The sequence below is a fragment of the Tamandua tetradactyla genome, chromosome 14 (assembly GCF_023851605.1).
Source record: "Tamandua tetradactyla isolate mTamTet1 chromosome 14, mTamTet1.pri, whole genome shotgun sequence".
Taxonomy (NCBI): Eukaryota; Metazoa; Chordata; class Mammalia; order Pilosa; family Myrmecophagidae; genus Tamandua; species Tamandua tetradactyla.
The window spans coordinates 63,542,562-63,559,739 of record NC_135340.1 but is presented as its reverse complement, the minus strand read 5'-3'; the positions used below and the strand labels follow the sequence as shown (position 1 = coordinate 63,559,739).

General features: G+C 35.9%; 2 protein-coding genes across 8 annotated transcripts in view; one reads left to right on the top strand and one right to left on the bottom strand.

Annotated features, from left to right (window-relative positions):
* The window catches only part of GALK2 (galactokinase 2), a 207,016-nt gene extending 194,337 nt beyond the window's left edge, over positions 1 to 12,679 (bottom strand). For 3 of the 5 annotated variants that reach the window (XM_077127835.1, XM_077127834.1, XM_077127832.1), the window contains exon 1: positions 12,273 to 12,509. Coding sequence is in view for 1 of the 5 variants with exons in the window: in XM_077127832.1 (XP_076983947.1) it covers positions 12,273 to 12,343 (71 nt within the window). In the remaining 4 variants the exon portion in view is untranslated. Of the gene's footprint in view, positions 1 to 12,272 lie in introns of all 5 variants that reach the window. The other 2 variants (XM_077127836.1, XM_077127837.1) reach the window with 2 other exon arrangements.
* The window catches only part of COPS2 (COP9 signalosome subunit 2), a 32,864-nt gene continuing 28,298 nt past the window's right edge, over positions 12,613 to 17,178 (top strand). The window contains exon 1 of one of the 3 annotated variants that reach the window (XM_077127839.1): positions 12,613 to 12,785. In XM_077127839.1, coding sequence (XP_076983954.1) covers positions 12,732 to 12,785 — 54 coding nt within the window. In that variant the 5' untranslated portion in view covers positions 12,613 to 12,731. Of the gene's footprint in view, positions 12,786 to 12,847; positions 13,330 to 17,178 lie in introns of those variants that run through there. The other 2 variants (XM_077127838.1, XM_077127840.1) reach the window with 2 other exon arrangements.

The following is a 17,178-nucleotide window of genomic DNA, read 5'->3' as shown; positions in this document are numbered from 1 at the left end:
TGGCCCAGTCAAACGAAGAAACCAATAGTTCAAATGAGATACAGGAGCTGAAACAACTAATGCTGAATATACGAACAGAAATGGAAAACCTCTTCAAAAACGAAATCGATAAATTGAGGGAGGACATGAAGAAGACATGGGCTGAACATAAAGAAGAAATAGAAAAACTGAAAAAACAAATCACAGAACTTATGGAAGTGAAAGATAAAGTAGAAAAGATGGAAAAAACAATGGATACCTACAATGACAGATTTAAAGAAACAGAAGATAGAATTAGTGATTTGGAGGATGAAACATCTGAACTCCAAAAAGAAACAGAAACTATCCGGAAAAGAATGGAAAAATTTGAACAAGGTATCAGGGAACTCAAGGACAATGTGAACCGTACAAATATACGTGTAGTGGGTATCCCAGAAGGAGAAGAGAAGGGAAAAGGAGGAGAAAAACTAATGGAAGAAATTATCACTGAAAATTTCCCAACTCTTATGAAAGACCTAAAATTACAGATCCAAGAAGTGCAGCGCACCCCAAAGAGATTAGACACAAATAGGCGTTCCCCAAGACACTTACTAGTTAGAATGTCAGAGGTCAAAGAGAAAGAGAGGATCTTGAAGGCAGCGAGAGAAAAACAATCCGTCACATACAAGGGAAACCCAATAAGACTATGTGTAGATTTCTCAGCAGAAACCATGGAAGCTAGAAGACAGTGGGATGATATATTTAAGTTACTAAAAGAGAAAAACTGCCAGCCAAGACTCCTATATCCAGCAAAATTGTCCTTCAAAAATGAGGGAGAAATTAAAACATTCTCAGACAAAAAGTCACTAAGAGAATTTGTGACCAAGAAACCAGCTTTGCAAGAAATACTAAAGGAAGCACTAGAGTCAGATACAAAAAGACAGAAGAGAGAGACATGGAGAAAAGTGTAGAAAGAAGGAAAGACAGATATGATATATATAATACAAAAGGCAAAATGGTAGAGGAAAATATTATCCAAACAGTAATAACTCTAAATGTCAATGGACTGAATTCCCCAATTAAAAGACATAGACTGGCAGAATGGATTAAAAAACAGGATCCTTCTATATGCTGTCTACAGGAAACACATCTTAGACCCAAAGATAAATATAGGTTGAAAGTGAAAGGTTGGAAAAAAATATTTCATGCAAACAACAACCAGAAAAGAGCAGGAGTGGCTATACTAATATCCAACAAATTAGACTTCAAATGTAAAACAGTTAAAAGAGACAAAGAAGGACACTATATACTAATAAAAGGAGCAATTAAACAAGAAGACATAACAATCATAAATATTTACGCACCGAACCAGAATGCCCCAAAATACGTGAGGAATACACTGCAAACACTGAAAAGGGAAATAGACACATATACCATAATAGTTGGAGACTTCAATTCACCACTCTCATCAATGGACAGAACATCTACACAGAGGATCAATAAAGAAATAGAGAACCTGAATATTACTATAAATGAACTTGACTTAACAGACATTTATAGGACATTACATCCCACAACAGCAGGATACACCTTTTTTTCAAGTGCTCATGGATCATTCTCAAAGATAGACCATATGCTGGGTCACAAAGCAAGTCTTAACAAATTTAAAAAGATTGAAATCATACACAACACTTTCTCGGATCATAAAGGAATGAAGTTGGAAATCAATAATAGGCGGAGTGCCAGAAAATTTATAAATACATGGAGGCTCAACAACACACTCTTAAACAACAAGTGGGTCAAAGAAGAAATTGCAAGAGAAATTAGTAAATACCTAGAGGCAAATGAAAATGAAGACACAACATATCAAAACTTATGGGACGCAGCAAAGGCAGTGCTAAGAGGGAAATTTATTGCCCTAAATGCCTTTATCAGAAAAGAAGAAAAGGCAAAAATGCAGGAATTAACTGTCCACTTGGAAGAACTGGAGAAAGAACAGCAAACTAATCCCAAAGCAAGCAAAAGGAAAGAAATAACAAAGATTAGAGCAGAAATAAATGAAATTGAAAACATGAAAACAATAGAGAAAATCAATAAGACCAGAAGTTGGTTCTATGAGAAAATCAACAAGATTGATGGGCCCTTAGCAAGATTGACAAAAAGAAGAAGAGAGAGGATGCAAATAAATAAGATTAGAAATGAAAGAGGAGACATAACTACTGACCTCACAGAAATAAAGGAGGTAATAACAGGATACTATGAACAACTTTACGCTAATAAATACAACAATTTAGAAGAAATGGACAGGTTCCTGGAAAGACAGGAACAACCAACTTTGACTCAAGAAGAAATAGACGACCTCAACAAACCAATCACAAGTAAAGAGATTGAATTAGTTATTCAAAACCTCCCTAAAAAGAAAAGTCCAGGACCAGACGGCTTCACATGTGAATTCTATCAAACATTCTAGAAAGAATTAGTACCTACTCTCCTCAAACTCTTCAACATAATCGAAGTGGAGGGAAAACTACCTAATTCATTCTATGAAGCCAACATCACCCTCATACCAAAACCAGGCAAAGATATTACAAAAAAAGAAAACTACAGACCAATCTCTCTAATGAATACAGATGCAAAAATCCTCAATAAAATTCTAGCAAATCGTATCCAACAACACATTAAAAGAATTATACATCATGACCAAGTAGGATTCATCCCAGGTATGCAAGGATGGTTCAACATAAGAAAATCAATTAATGTAATACACCATATCAACAAATCAAAGCAGAAAAATCACATGATCATCTCAATTGATGCAGAGAAGGCATTTGACAAGATTCAACATCCTTTCCTGCTGAAAACACTTCAAAAGATAGGAATACAAGGGAACTTCCTTAAAATGATAGAGGGAATATATGAAAAACCCACAGCTAATATCATCCTCAATGGGGAAAAATTGAAAACTTTCCCCCTAAGATCAGGAACAAGACAAGGATGTCCACTATCACCACTATTATTCAACATTGTGTTGGAAGTTCTAGCCAGAGCAATTAGGCAAGAAAAAGAAATACAAGGCATCAAAATTGGAAAGGAAGAAGTAAAACTATCACTGTTTGCAGACGATATGATACTATATGTAGAAAACCCAGAAAAATCCACAACAAAATTACTAGAGCTAATAAATGAGTACAGCAAAGTAGCAGGCTACAAGATCAACATTCAAAAATCTGTAGCTTTTCTATACACTAGTAATGAACAAGCTGAGGCAGAAATCAAGAAACGAATCCCATTTACAATCGCAACTAAAAGAATAAAATACCTAGGAATAAATTTAACCAAAGAGACAAAAAACCTATATAAAGAAAACTACAAAAAACTGTTAAAAGAAATCACAGAAGACCTAAATAGATGGAAGGGCGTACCGTGTTCATGGATTGGAAGACTAAATATAGTTAAGATGTCAATCCTACCTAAATTGATTTACAGATTCAATGCAATACCAATCAAAATCCCAACAACATATTTTTCAGAAATAGAAAAACCAATAAACAAATTTATCTGGAAGGGCAGGGTACCCCGAATTGCTAAAAACATCTTGAGGAAAAAAAACGAAGCTGGAGGTCTCGCGCTGCCTGACTTTAAGGCATATTATGAAGCCACAGTGGTCAAAACAGCATGGTATTGGCATAAAGACAGATATATCGACCAATGGAATCGAATAGAGTGCTCAGATATAGACCCTCTCATCTATGGACATTTGATCTTTGATAAGGCAGTCAAGCCAACTCACCTGGGACAGAACAGTCTCTTCAATAAATGGTGCCTAGAGAACTGGATATCCATATGCAAAAGAATGAAAGAAGACCCATCTCTCACACCCTATACAAAAGTTAACTCAAAATGGATCAAAGATCTAAACATTAGGTCTAAGACCATAAAACAGTTAGAGGAAAATGTTGGGAGATATCTTATGGATCTTACAACTGGAGGTGGTTTTATGGACCTTAAACCTAAAGCAAGAACACTGAAGAAGGAAATAAATAAATGGGAGCTTCTCAAAATTAAACACTTTTGTGCATCAGAGAACTTCATCAAGAAAGTAGAAAGACAGCCTACACAATGGGAGACAATATTTGGAAATGACATATCAGATAAGGGTCTAGTATCCAGAATTTATAAAGAGATTATTCAACTCAACAACAAAAAGACAGCCAACCCAATTACAAAATGGGAAAAAGACTTAAACAGACACCTACCAGAAGAAGAAATACGGATGGCCAAGAGGCACATGAAGAGATGCTCAATGTCCCTGGCCATTAGAGAAATGCAAATCAAAACCACAATGAGATATCATCTCACACCCACCAGAATGGCCATTATCAACAAAACAGAAAATGACAAGTGCTGGAGAGGATGCGGAGAAAGAGGCACACTTATTCACTGTTGGTGGGAATGTCAAAGGGTGCAACCACTGTGGAAGGCAGTTTGGCGGTTCCTCAAAAAGCTGAATATAGAATTGCCATACGACCCAGCAATACCATTGCTAGGTATCTACTCAAAGGACTTAAGGGCAAAGACACAAACGGACATTTGCACACCAATGTTTATAGCAGCGTTATTTACAATTGCAAAGAGATGGAAACAGCCAAAATCTCCATCAACAGAAGAGTGGCTAAACAAACTGTGGTATATACATACGATGGAATATTATGCAGCTTTAAGACAAGATAAACTTGTGAACCATGTAATAACATGGATGGACCTAGAGAATATTATGCTGAGTGAATCCAGCCAAAAACTAAAGGACAAATACTGTATGGTCCCACTGTTGTGAACGGACATTCGAGAATAAACTTGAAATATGTCATTGGTAACAGAGTTCAGCAGGAGTTAGAAACAGGGTAAGACAATGGGTAATTGAAGCTGAAGGGATACAGACTGTGCAACAGGACTAGATACAAAAACTCAAAAATGGACAGCACAATAATACCTAATTGTAAAGTAATCATGTTAAAATACTGAATGAAGCTGCATCTGAGCTATAGGGTTTTTTTTTGTTTTTGTTTGCTTGTTGGTTTGTTTGTTGTTGTTTTTTACTATTACTACTACTTTTATTTCTTTTCTTTATATTAACATTTTATATCTTTTTCTGTTGTGTTGCTAGTTCCTCTAAACTGATGCAAATGTACTAAGAAACAATGATCATGCATCTATGTGATGATGTTAAGAATTACTGAGTGCATATGTAGAATGGTATGATTTCTAAATGTTGTGTTAATTTCTTTTTTTTCTTTCCGTTAATAAAAAAAAAAAAAAAAAAAAAAAAAAAAAGAAGAGGAAGACAGAAATTCGGAGAAATAGGCAAAAACTGGGAGGAATAGAGAAATGCTCTAGTTAAAATCTCCAAAGGGTGAAAGAGAGGGCTCTGGAATTGAAGGCGATTCTGTTAAACAGAAGTATGGTGGTCTCGAAAAGGGAAAGGAGGTGGCATGGGGAGTGGCAATGGAAGCTACAGTATTCCTATGCAAAATTGTCAATTAAGGACTGCTTTATTTCACAGGGGCAATCACATGAGGATTTAAGAATTTGTGGATTTCATAAAGGAAAGAAACAAATTATAGTATAACAGTGTCAGCCTGCTGCTTTGCCTCCACACCATGCATTTTACTGAAAAATAGGCTAGTTTCACAAAATTAGGGTGGTTTGGTTACCATTTAAAAATAAAAACAGGTGGGCATCAGAGATAACAAAATAACAAACAATAAAAGTGTTGCTAAAATTGTGTGATCACATCCAAAAACTTAGAGGCATGTTTACAAGGTAAAGCATCAATGTAAGGAATGAAAACTTTTAGCATTAGTTATGCGTAATCCCCCTCTATTTGTATATTTCTCCCATGGCAATTTTGCAGATGAAGGATGTAACTGCAGTATAGAACATCCTGAAGGCCTCTTACAAGTAGGTGACAGAGCTAAAAATGATACATTTATTGAGTGCAGTATGCATTCACTTACAGCATTTTATTTAATCTGAGAAGATTGAGCAAATTAAAGACAGAACTAATTCGGGAAGTTCTCGACATCGATCTGTAAGGTGCACTAACCCATCAGTGGAATATAAGAACTCCTCTCCTCTCAGGGAGGAGTGAATTTTAAATGTAGGAGGAAATAAGCCACTTAGGTTGCATGGTAAAATCACAGGATATGCTCCCAGCAAAAACAGATGGTCACTAATTTACCTTTGAAAGAAAGAGAAATCCTTCTCAGAGTGCATTTATAATTATACTACAGCTGAATTGCATGAGAGAATGTAGTGCTCTATTTGACTCTTGGATCCCTTCTCCACCCTTCTCTATGCTTCTGGAAACTGATTTCTATAACTATATATGGCCCCTTTAGCTTCTGACTTCTGGTTGGATTTGGTCAACAGGAAGCACTTGACAGATCAAAGGGCAAAAGAACAGAGAGGTTGGGGTATTTATCACCCCCTGCCCCCACATCCCACCCTACCTTTGCAATGGCGTGTTTCTCAATATTACAGCTGCTGTTGGGACACCTATCCTCCATAGTTCCCACTCTTGCTGAGCTCTGGTAAAACCATTTCTTCAGGGCCTTAAGCCTATTTCTTAAAGCCTTCAGGTGTGGTAATGACTTCCAGCCTGTTACTCACGTCTGGGTGCTTCAGCATCCCTTGCTGGTTCCCCTTATTCTCTACAATAGTTTCTTCACTAAACTCCTTTCATTAAACTCTCTTCATTAAACCCCTTGAGTATGCCATTAGTTTCTTGCCCCAGACTTTGACTAATGCAAAAGGAATCTCCTTTTCAACTCTTCTAAAACACAGTGCTTAGCCTCTCTAAATAAATGTAGTAGTTTTTAAAGGATGATCAGTCTGAACAGACACCAAATCATGAGCCTATTTGGGGTAACCAATGGTCCAGGCTAATGAAGAGTCATGAATGCTATAGTCTGCTTAAATACATCCAATATTCATTGAGCATTCTCTATATGCCAGGTACAATGTTGAGTTTCAGTGGATTCAGAGATATGTCCTCAAAGAGTAAGAGCAAAATAATCATAATATAAGGTACTATAAAATTACCAAAAAAAAAAAAGGTCAAATTATGTTGGCAATCAAATGGTCAATTGATTTTTGAAAAAGATATCAAGGCAATTCAACAGTAAAAGGATCATCTTCTCAACAAATGATGCTGGAACAATCTGATCAACTATATACAAGAAGAAGAAGAAGAATGAACCTCCATACTTACTTCACACTAAATAAAAAAAAATGGATCAGACTTAAAGGTAAGAGCTGAAACTACAAAAAACTATTAGGAAGCATAAGAGAAAATATTATTGACCTTGGGTGTGGAAAAGACACCTTAAATAGAACACAAAACGCATTAACTATAAAAGAAAACAGAAATAAACTGGACTTCATCAAAATAAACATTTCTTTTGCTCTCCAAAAGACATTGCTATGCCTGTATGCAGGAGATCTGGGTCCAATTCCTGGTCCATGCACTCCCCCCACCCCCAAAAAAAGCAAAAGCAGACAAACAAAAAATTTAACAAATGGTGCTGCAATAATGGATACTCACATGGAAAAACAATGAAATGTGACCCCACCATATAGTATACGGAAAAAAAAAACAAAAAAAAGACACTGCTGTATGAAAAGGCAAGTCATAGACTGGGAGAAAATATGTAAAAATTATATATCTGATAAACATGTAAATAACTCTTTAAAGAAAAGACAACCCAATGTTTAAAGATAGGCAAAATAACTGAAGATAAACTTCTTCAGATATCTTAAATGATACATGGATGACAGGTAAGAACATGAAAAAATGTTCACTAATCATTAAAGAATTAGAAAAAATGCTCATTATTCACTAAGGAAATAGAAATTAAAACCACAAGATACTACCACATTCCCACTAGAGTGGCTAAAATTAAAAAAATTAACTATAACAAGTGTTGACAAGGTGGAGGAATTAGAATGCTTACACATGACTGTTGGAAAGGCATAATAGTATAAAACCACTAAGGAGAACAATTTGAGTGTTTCTTAAAATGTTAAGCACACACTAATCATATGACACAACTATTACATTACAAGATATTCATCTGTATTTGCAACTATGGCTGTGAAATAATCTTACAACAAATTTAGCAGTGTAAAACAATATACAACTACTATCCCCCAGTTTCTGTGGTTCAGGAGTCAGGGCATAGCTTAGCTGGGTCCTCTGCTTCAGGTAATTCATCAAGTCTTATCTGAGGCTTGAGTAGAGAAGGATCTGCTTCCAGGATTTATGTATTGGTTAGCAGCATTCAGTTACTTGTGAGTTGTCCAAGTGAGGACATCAGTTTCTTGCTGGCTGTTTATTTGATGTTACCCTCAGCTTTCTGCCACAATGGTTCTTACCAACATGGCAACTTTCTTCCTCAAAACCAACAGAGAAAAAGTCTCCCTCTTACAAAAAGGGCTTACAAGATTTTGTAATATAATCACATACATCAGCTTTTGCCAGATTTTTTCCCAACACTCAAGGGAAAGGATTATCCAACAGCATGGATAATGGAGGCCAACTTAAGAGTTTGGTCACCACATTACCTAAGAGAAATGAAAACATATGTCCTCACGAAAACTTGCACATAAATTTTCTTGGCAGCTTTGTTTATATTAGTCAAAAACTGAAAGGGGAAACAAACTCAAATATCCATAACATCCATCAATACGTAAATGGATAAATGGTGGTATATCCACACAGCATAACACTCAGCAATAAAAAGAAACAAACTATGATATATACAACAATATGGATGGATCTCAAAATAATGATACTGAGTAAGAGAAGTCAGGCAAAATTAGATTTTATATGAATGTTTCCATTCATATAAAGTTCTAGAGAATGCAAACTAATTAATAGTGACAGAAAGTAGATCAATGGTTGCCTGGAAAAAGTAAAGGAGGGAGAATGTAATAACCAAGGGGCAATGACGAAACTGGGGATACTGAATATGCTCATTATCTTGATTGTGATGATAGCTTCATGGGTCAAAAGCCATTGAACTCAGAGGACCCGGGTTCAATTCCCGGTGCCTGCCCACGTAAAAAAAAAAAAAAAAAAAGAAGTCATTGAACTGCACATTTTAATATATGCAGTTTAATGTACCACAATACAGTTGTTAAATTATACCTCAATAAAATAGGACCCACTTTCAACAAGTATACCACATCATACCGATGCATTCTGTAAAAATTTTTAAAAAGCAATATGATAATTGCACAAAATATTCAGGATAGGCTATGTAAGTGAAATGACATTTAAATGCACTTTTAAGGACAGAAAATGATTTTTTTGTTCAGAAAAAGAATTTGATGAGTAGAGAAAGATATAAGGGCATTCCCTGCACAGAAAGATTAATTCATTAATATGTTTATTCAACAAACATGCATTAGCCCCTGAGTACCCAAGTTATATTCTAATGAATTTCCATGACTCGGGAAGCTGTGGACTCTAAAGAGATATCATTAAAGGTTCTTTCCATTTAAAATGCTATGTGTACGACATCCAGGAGCGTGGAAAATGACTCCCAGGATGTCATCATGGGATCAACAATTCCATCCTGACCAAAAGAGGGAAAAGAAGTGTAACTAATAAAGTATCAGTGGCTGAGAGAATTCAAATAGAGTCAACAGATTACTCTGGAGGTCACTCTTACATAAGCTTCAGTTAGACATTCCTACCTATCGTAACTCTCCAAACCCCAACAAAAACCATTCCAGCCAATCCCAAAGAACATCTAAGGCAATACATAAGATTCTACAAAGGTTCCATGCACTCGGGTAACATTTCAGAACCCTACAACCTCCAGATGGGTCCCTGGACCAGATAAGTCCTGAAACCTAGAAGGCCCAGCTTCTCCAGAACATCAGTCAGTTTCATCTCCCAACCCCATATTACCGATAATCCCTTCCAACACCATAAAGTTAGAATGGCCATAGCCCAAATACCCCTAAAGAGTGGGAAAGAAAGATCAAAGTTGATGGTGGATTTAAACAGAGAAGGAAGGGTTTAACTAATGAGTATGATTGCTGAATCATTATATTGATATTTCTTTTAGTCTCCAGTATTTTAGAGCAGCTAGTAGTAAAAACCTAAAATTGTGGAATTGTAACCCACACCAAAGTCTGAACTCTGTTCTACAACTAAGTGTTATGCTTGCTTTGACATTTATCGCTTTTTCATATATATGTTATTTTTCACAAAAAAAGAAAAAAAAGTTCATTGTGACGATAAAAAAAAATTTATTCCTTCTAGCCTCCTATATTCTGGAGTAGCTAGAAGGAAAAATTTGAGAGGATCATATGGTAACCCATGACAAACTCTTGAATCTGTCCTGTAACTACTTGTTAAAGAGTGCTTTGAAAACTGTTAACTTTTTTCTTTCTTTGCTTTGTATATATATTATACAATAAAAAAAGTTCTAAAAAATGCTATGTCTAATAGAGAAATTCTGAGCACAGATTGGACTAGATATTAGGAAATTAATTTTCTTATGTGTTCCAATGATATTCTCAGTACTTAGGAGAATCTCTCATTTTTAGGAGACATATGTATCTGCTTTTAGGGGCAGTATGTTATGATATCTACATCTTACTTTAAATTTTTTAATTGATTCAGGGAAAATAAACACATACACACACAATTAAAGAAAGCAGATAGTGGATATACAGGTTTTCACTGGACCATTCTTCCCGTTTTTGCATGTTTGAAATTTTCCATAATAAAATGTTGGGAGTTAAAGACCCTATTATGGGAAAAAGTGCACACATAAAAGACACCATATTATTATTATTATAAATATGACTATGACCAAAAAGATATCAAGTGAAGAGACTACTAAAAAAAAAAAAAAAAAAAAAAAACCAAGCCATCAACAGACGAATGGCTAAACAAACTGTGGTATATACATACGATGGAATATTATGCAGCTTTAAGATAGAATAAACTTATGAAGCATGTAATAACATGGATGGACCTAGAGAACATTATGCTGAGTGAGTCTAGCCAAAAACTAAAGGACAAATACTGTATGGTCCCACTGATGTGAACCGACATTCGAGAATAAACTTGGAATATGTCATTGGTAACAGAGACAAGCAGGAGTTAGAAACAGGGTAAGATCATGGGTAATTGGAGCTGAAGGGATACAGACTGTGCAACAGGACTAGATACAAAAACTCAAAAATGGACAGCACAATAATACCTAATTGTAATGTAATTATGTTAAAACCCTGAATGAAGCTGCATCTGAGCTATAGTTTTTGTTTGTTTGTTTGCTTGTTTGTGTCTTTTGTTTTTTTTCTTTTTCCTTTTCTTTTTTTTATTATTATTATTTTTTATTTTTTTCTCTATATTAACATTCTATTTCTTTTTCTGTTGTTTTGCTAGTTCTTTTCCTAAATCGATGCAAATGTACTAAGAAATGATGATCATGCATCTACGTGATGATGTTAAGAATTACTGATTGCATATGTAGAATGGAATGATTTCTAAATGTTGTGTTAATTTCTTTTTTTCTTTAATTAATAAAAAATAAATAAATAAATAAATAAAAACAAGCCTATTACTCCTCTTCTTGGACTTTTGCCCAAAGGAAAAATAAAGTGATAAAGATATTCACTGCAGTATTGTATAAACTAGTGCTATTTTTGCAACATCCTAAACGTATAACAAAACTGGCATGCTTAAGTCAATTATAATGCATTGGTACATTCAAAGAAAGATTTTTATGCAACCATCAAAATAATCATCGTCAGGAATATATTGTTCACATTGTCCTATGTTGCTACATACTAGGTGCAAAAAAAAATCCAATATTATATCCATGCTATAGCTACATAAAATTTGAGTTGGCAAAACTTAAAGTTTATTTTTAAAATGCTAATTGTTTGAAAAGCAGAGTCCTTCCATTTCAATTTCATTTATTTCGACTTCTCCTAATGATTTTGTACAATACCACACTTAAAAAAAAAAACTGATAGAAAAGTGTTACCATAATTTGGTCTCAATAACCATAAAGGTCAGTTTATAATTCGTTAAACAACTGAATAAGATTTTAACACCTCAATTGATTGATGCTTACTTTATCTAGGATATGCACAGAATCGGTTGCCAGTTACACATATAACAAACATTACATGTAAATGTGTTATTGAAAAGTCTCAAATAGCATAGAAACAGCCTCCACAATGTGTGGACTTAAATGCATAGGCAATAACGGCATAAATAATACTACCTGTCATATATTACGGGCTTGTCAGCCTTTTCTCCGGGGAACGCTTCTGGTCCTAGGCGATCTTTCACCATAATTATATGATTCCAGTGTCCCAGGCAAGATAATAAACTGCTCCCTTGCCCAGGAGGCTAGAAACTGCTCAATGTAAGCGCGAGCTTACCGAGTCCTCTCAGAGGAGGCCCACAGACCTGGCGTAAACCTCACGATTCCCCAGTTGCTAGGCTAAGTTGCTAAGGCACCAACCGTCTCACAGGAAGAGGGGGTGGTGCGCTCCTTTTTGGCGTCGTAGGGAGTCCTCTCCAAGGTCAAGCGCATTTGTTCCGGGAGGAAATATTCAGTTCCTTTAAGAGCGACGGGAAAGCTAGGGAGAGAAACTGGGAGTGACGCCTGTGCGTCGCAAAGGATTGTGGGAGGAGGTTGTCTCCAATTTCTCCTCCCCCTCCCCCTTTCCCGGCCAAGATGTCTGACATGGAGGATGATTTCATGTGCGATGATGAGGAGGACTACGACCTGGTGAGGCGCAGGGAACGGAATTCTGGCTCTGGAGGTGGTCCCTGGCTTTCGGGATTGGATAGGGGGCGGCTGCGGCCTCTCGCCGTAAAGCATGTGTTCCCTCTAGCCTCTCCCAGTACAGTGACAGGACGGGTTTACCTCCTCCCCCATCCCGCACCCGGCCTGGGCCCTGCTTTTCCAGCATGGGGGAGGGGACGGTTAAGGAGGTAACCCAGGGGGTCCCAAATATTGCGCTCTAAGTCAGAGTGGCTCCCCGGTTTACTCGGACGCCTCTAGCCCCGGGAGCCTGGTTCCCGGTTCCCCACTACTACCTCATCCTTCTCCGCGCGAGCTGCTTTGGGGACCCGGCAACGGTCCAGGCCCTGGCATTGCCTTTTCAGGCCCAGGATTCCGGGCCCCTCTTTACATTGGAACTGAGCAGGTGCAGGATGCTGGGAGAAGAGTCTGAGAATTGTAGGAGCCTACTGCACCTAGGCCTGACCGCGAAACACCACTTTTGCTCCTCCTGGAGACATAGCTTGTCTAGGGTCAGTCTTCATTTGAGGTAAAGGTGCCGTGGAGAGTTCAGAGCTAGGACATCTGAAAAAAGAAAGTCGTTGAACTTCTTCTGTTCGTTGAAGAGAACTAGAGAGGAGATTGTTTTTTGAGGAGGGAAGGTTGGGTAGGGAGAAGGAGCCAATGGCTTTTTCCTAGACTTAGAAATTTTCCAGTTTTCAAAGTTGAAAATACCAGTTGCTTGGAAATTAACGAATTTGTCTAGTTGATTGGTGACTTTTAAACATTCAAGGTTAAATTTATGAGCAGATTTAAAGCTTTTAAAAAGCCCTAACATTTCAGGTTGCTATTTTAAATGCATATCTGTTGAAACTAAGAAAAATTATCCGGACCAAGAATTAGCGTCAACTTTGCTTTGTGTTTTGGGGACGTTTGGAACATGACTTGTATATTACTGTGATGCTGCGTTATCGTAAAGTTGTGAAGTAGCTGCTTAGGGAAGTCTGACACATATTTTCAGTGCTAGAAATTCTCAAGGCCTGTTTCACATATATAACGTTTTTGTATAGGGGTAATCCATAAGCCATTTCCAATTTATCTTTCCATGTTAAAACGGTTCATTAAGACCGTTACTTGTATTATATTATGCATTTTTATTTGTTTACATGTTTATACTACAAATGTTTTTGCAACTGTTGAAATGTTTTTTAAATGTGTTTGTATTTTTAGTTTGTGTTTTAAATATTTGTCCTCATTTCTTTCCTAAGGAGTGATTATTGAATATATGCTTATTGGCACTGTGATTAATTTGAAGGTCATCAGTAAGAGTTTATTTAGGAATGACAATGAGACGCTTATTGTCCCATGAACTACTCAATTTTTATGAGAATCTTAATTGCACATACAAGGTTTTAACTTGGCTACTTTTCTCTAGCGTTTTAGGGCCTGAACTAGATATGCAGTATAATTAAGTTGAATATGTAGTTGCTTTAACTTTTTTGTTTCTGAACAAAAAAAAGTAATAGTTTACACTAGTGCATAATTAAATGAAATGGTTTTTGTTTTCAGGATTCTGTTAGGTTGAGTGCATGTGTCTATCTATGTCTATGTCCCTCTTTGCCACGCCATTCTGGATTCCCCATCATAAAACTCCCGAAAGTGAAAACTCTTAACACTTCATCTAATAACAGCTAAACTCTTTGTATATCATAAAATTTAATTAATAATTTGTTTTACTTAGCCAATTTCCTTCAATCATTATATATTTCAAAATTAAAAAAAAAAGATTGATGGGACTGATTGCCATTTCATGCATACATGTTGCCAAAAGAGAAGTGATATTTTTTGTTTGTTTGTTTTGGTTTGGTTTTTTTTGCATGGGCGGGCTCCACAAGATATTTTGTTTTTAATATTTTTTTACCTGGGTATTTGTCCTGTTTCTTAGGATTTAAAGAGTCTGTAGTATTGACTTAATGTCTTACAAGGACTTCTTTTTTTAAAAAAATGTACTTGTTGCTGTCGCTTCATTTTGGTCACGATTTTATCTGAAGTCAAGAGTATTTTTTTACCACACTGAAATTCAGCATAAGTTTTATAGGTTGTTCATTGATAAATGTTAATATCTTAAATCACTTTTTTGTCCTTCCCCAATCTAGTGGAAATAGTTATTTCTACCTATTTCTAAAATTACATTGTTTGTATCCAAGAAAGTAAATAATGATTTGTGCCCAAGAATTAAAAGAGAACAGACTTGGCAAATAAATAAGAAGAAACAACAAAGAAGAAATTCAGTATACTTGACCTCATATCTAAGATCTGTTAGATTTTTATTCAAGGCAGAAGGAGGCATTTTTCAAGCATAGCAATCTGTGTTGAAGTGAACGAAGAGATAGGAGATAGTTGGTACTGGTAAATGATGTTTAATCAGTGTTAATTTTAAAGATTTACAGGTGTTTGCTGATGTAATTATACTAAATAATAACCATAGTGCCATTCATTAATTAAATTGATAATGCCATTGATAAGTTACCTATATTAGAATTCCACAGTCCTTCCATTCTAGCATGAAGTTGCTTAATATTTCCAGTAGTCTTTTTAGAAAGGATTTAAGACAGATTGGCTTCAAACCAAAAAATTATTCCTTAGTAGGTCCTGTTATATGTAGGGCATTGTGTATTTGAATAAGGTCATTTAATCTATGACAAGTGAAAAAAATTGTCCAAAAGATTCAATAATTCCACTTGGTTAAATATATATTACCAAGCTGTGAGCCTCACTGTTTTCCAAATGCATAGTTAGGGTTAGTGAATGAATGTTCACTCGTATTCTTTTTCTTAATACATAGTAGTTTTAATGCTCTAGAAATGTTCTTTTTTGTCTACTTTTTTGATGGTGGAGGGAGATGATTTAACAAGATCAGCAGAGAAATGATGTATTAAACTTTGTTTCCCAAGTTAGAAGGAACCTTCCATGGCTTAATTAAAAAATGACACTTTCACTTTTTAAAAGGAGTTTGAGTTGATGCTAGCAGAACTTAGTAAACCCATTTGAATAAGGGAACGATGAAATAATATGGGACAAGGACAGAAGACTAACCTTTAGGGATATATGTGTTTAGATAAAAACTAACTTAGCATTCACTGTACAAATAAGGAGCTTGGAGGTTACAAGTTGTCTTCCTCTGAGGCTACTGTCCCTATAACTTACTGCTTGACATACAAAATGTTGACTCTTCAAGAAGAGATTTTCAAACGGTATACTTTTTATAAAGGTCTGGTCCAGTATTTCCTGTGCTGCATACACATTTGGAATTCTGATTGTAGTCTTTACTAAAATGAAATTTTGATGGTTTGGTTGAGACTTTTAAAAACACTACATGGGGTGGGGCAACAGTGGCTCAGTGGCATAATTCTCGCCGGAGCTTGCCCATGCCAAAAAACCACTATATGTTTCCAGTTGGGCATTGTCTACTTAAAAATAGTCATCAGGAATGCACATAATAGTTTTTGTTTTTGTTTTTTAATTAATTGCAAAGAATTGTAAACATCCTAAATTAGCACTAGTAAAAGAGTACTAATTCTAATCAGGAGAATGCTTAAATAAATTATGGTATATCCATGTGATGGAATGCTGTGCCAGCATTTCAAACCATTCTTCTGAGGACTATTCAATGACGTGAAAAAATACTTGTGATAAATTGCATCAGTCAGGACTCTTGGGTTGGGTATAAGTGACAGATATACAAGTCAAACTACCTTAAATGAAAAAGAGAATATATTGACTGACATCACCTGGAAGGGCAAATATGGCTGGATTTATGGGTACAAATAATGGTGTCAGGTCTTTATCTGTTTCACCCTCTCCTCCTTGGGCTGCTTTCCTCACTGTATTGGCCTAATTGTCTTCTGTAAAAAGTTGTCTTCCTCCTGTCATAACCACAAAGACAAGAAAATTCCTTGCTAGCTTTAACAAGGAAATCCCAGGAAGTACTTCTGTTGACCCAGTTTAAGTCTGAATACCCATCTATGAACCACTCACTGTAGAGACGAGGTGGATTGCTTGCCCTTTTCTGTGGCATTGGCACTCCAAGTGAAGACCCTCACTAGGACCGCGTAGAGAAGGGGAAGGGTCCGTCACCAGTGCTGGGTACACATGAATCAACTACAGATGTTAAGTTTGAAAAATATCTAGAACAATGTAATTTGTAATATACTAATTGTGTTGGGTGGGAAAAAAAATAAAGAAAAATAAAGTCTGGAAATAAATTACGGGTGATTTTTTAATTTTTATTTTTAAAATCTATTTCTTCTAAATCTTTCACAATGAACCTGTATTGTTTTTATTTATGGGGTGAAGAGGTGGATTGCAGTTTGCAAATGATGAGCAAAAAAATGTTAAC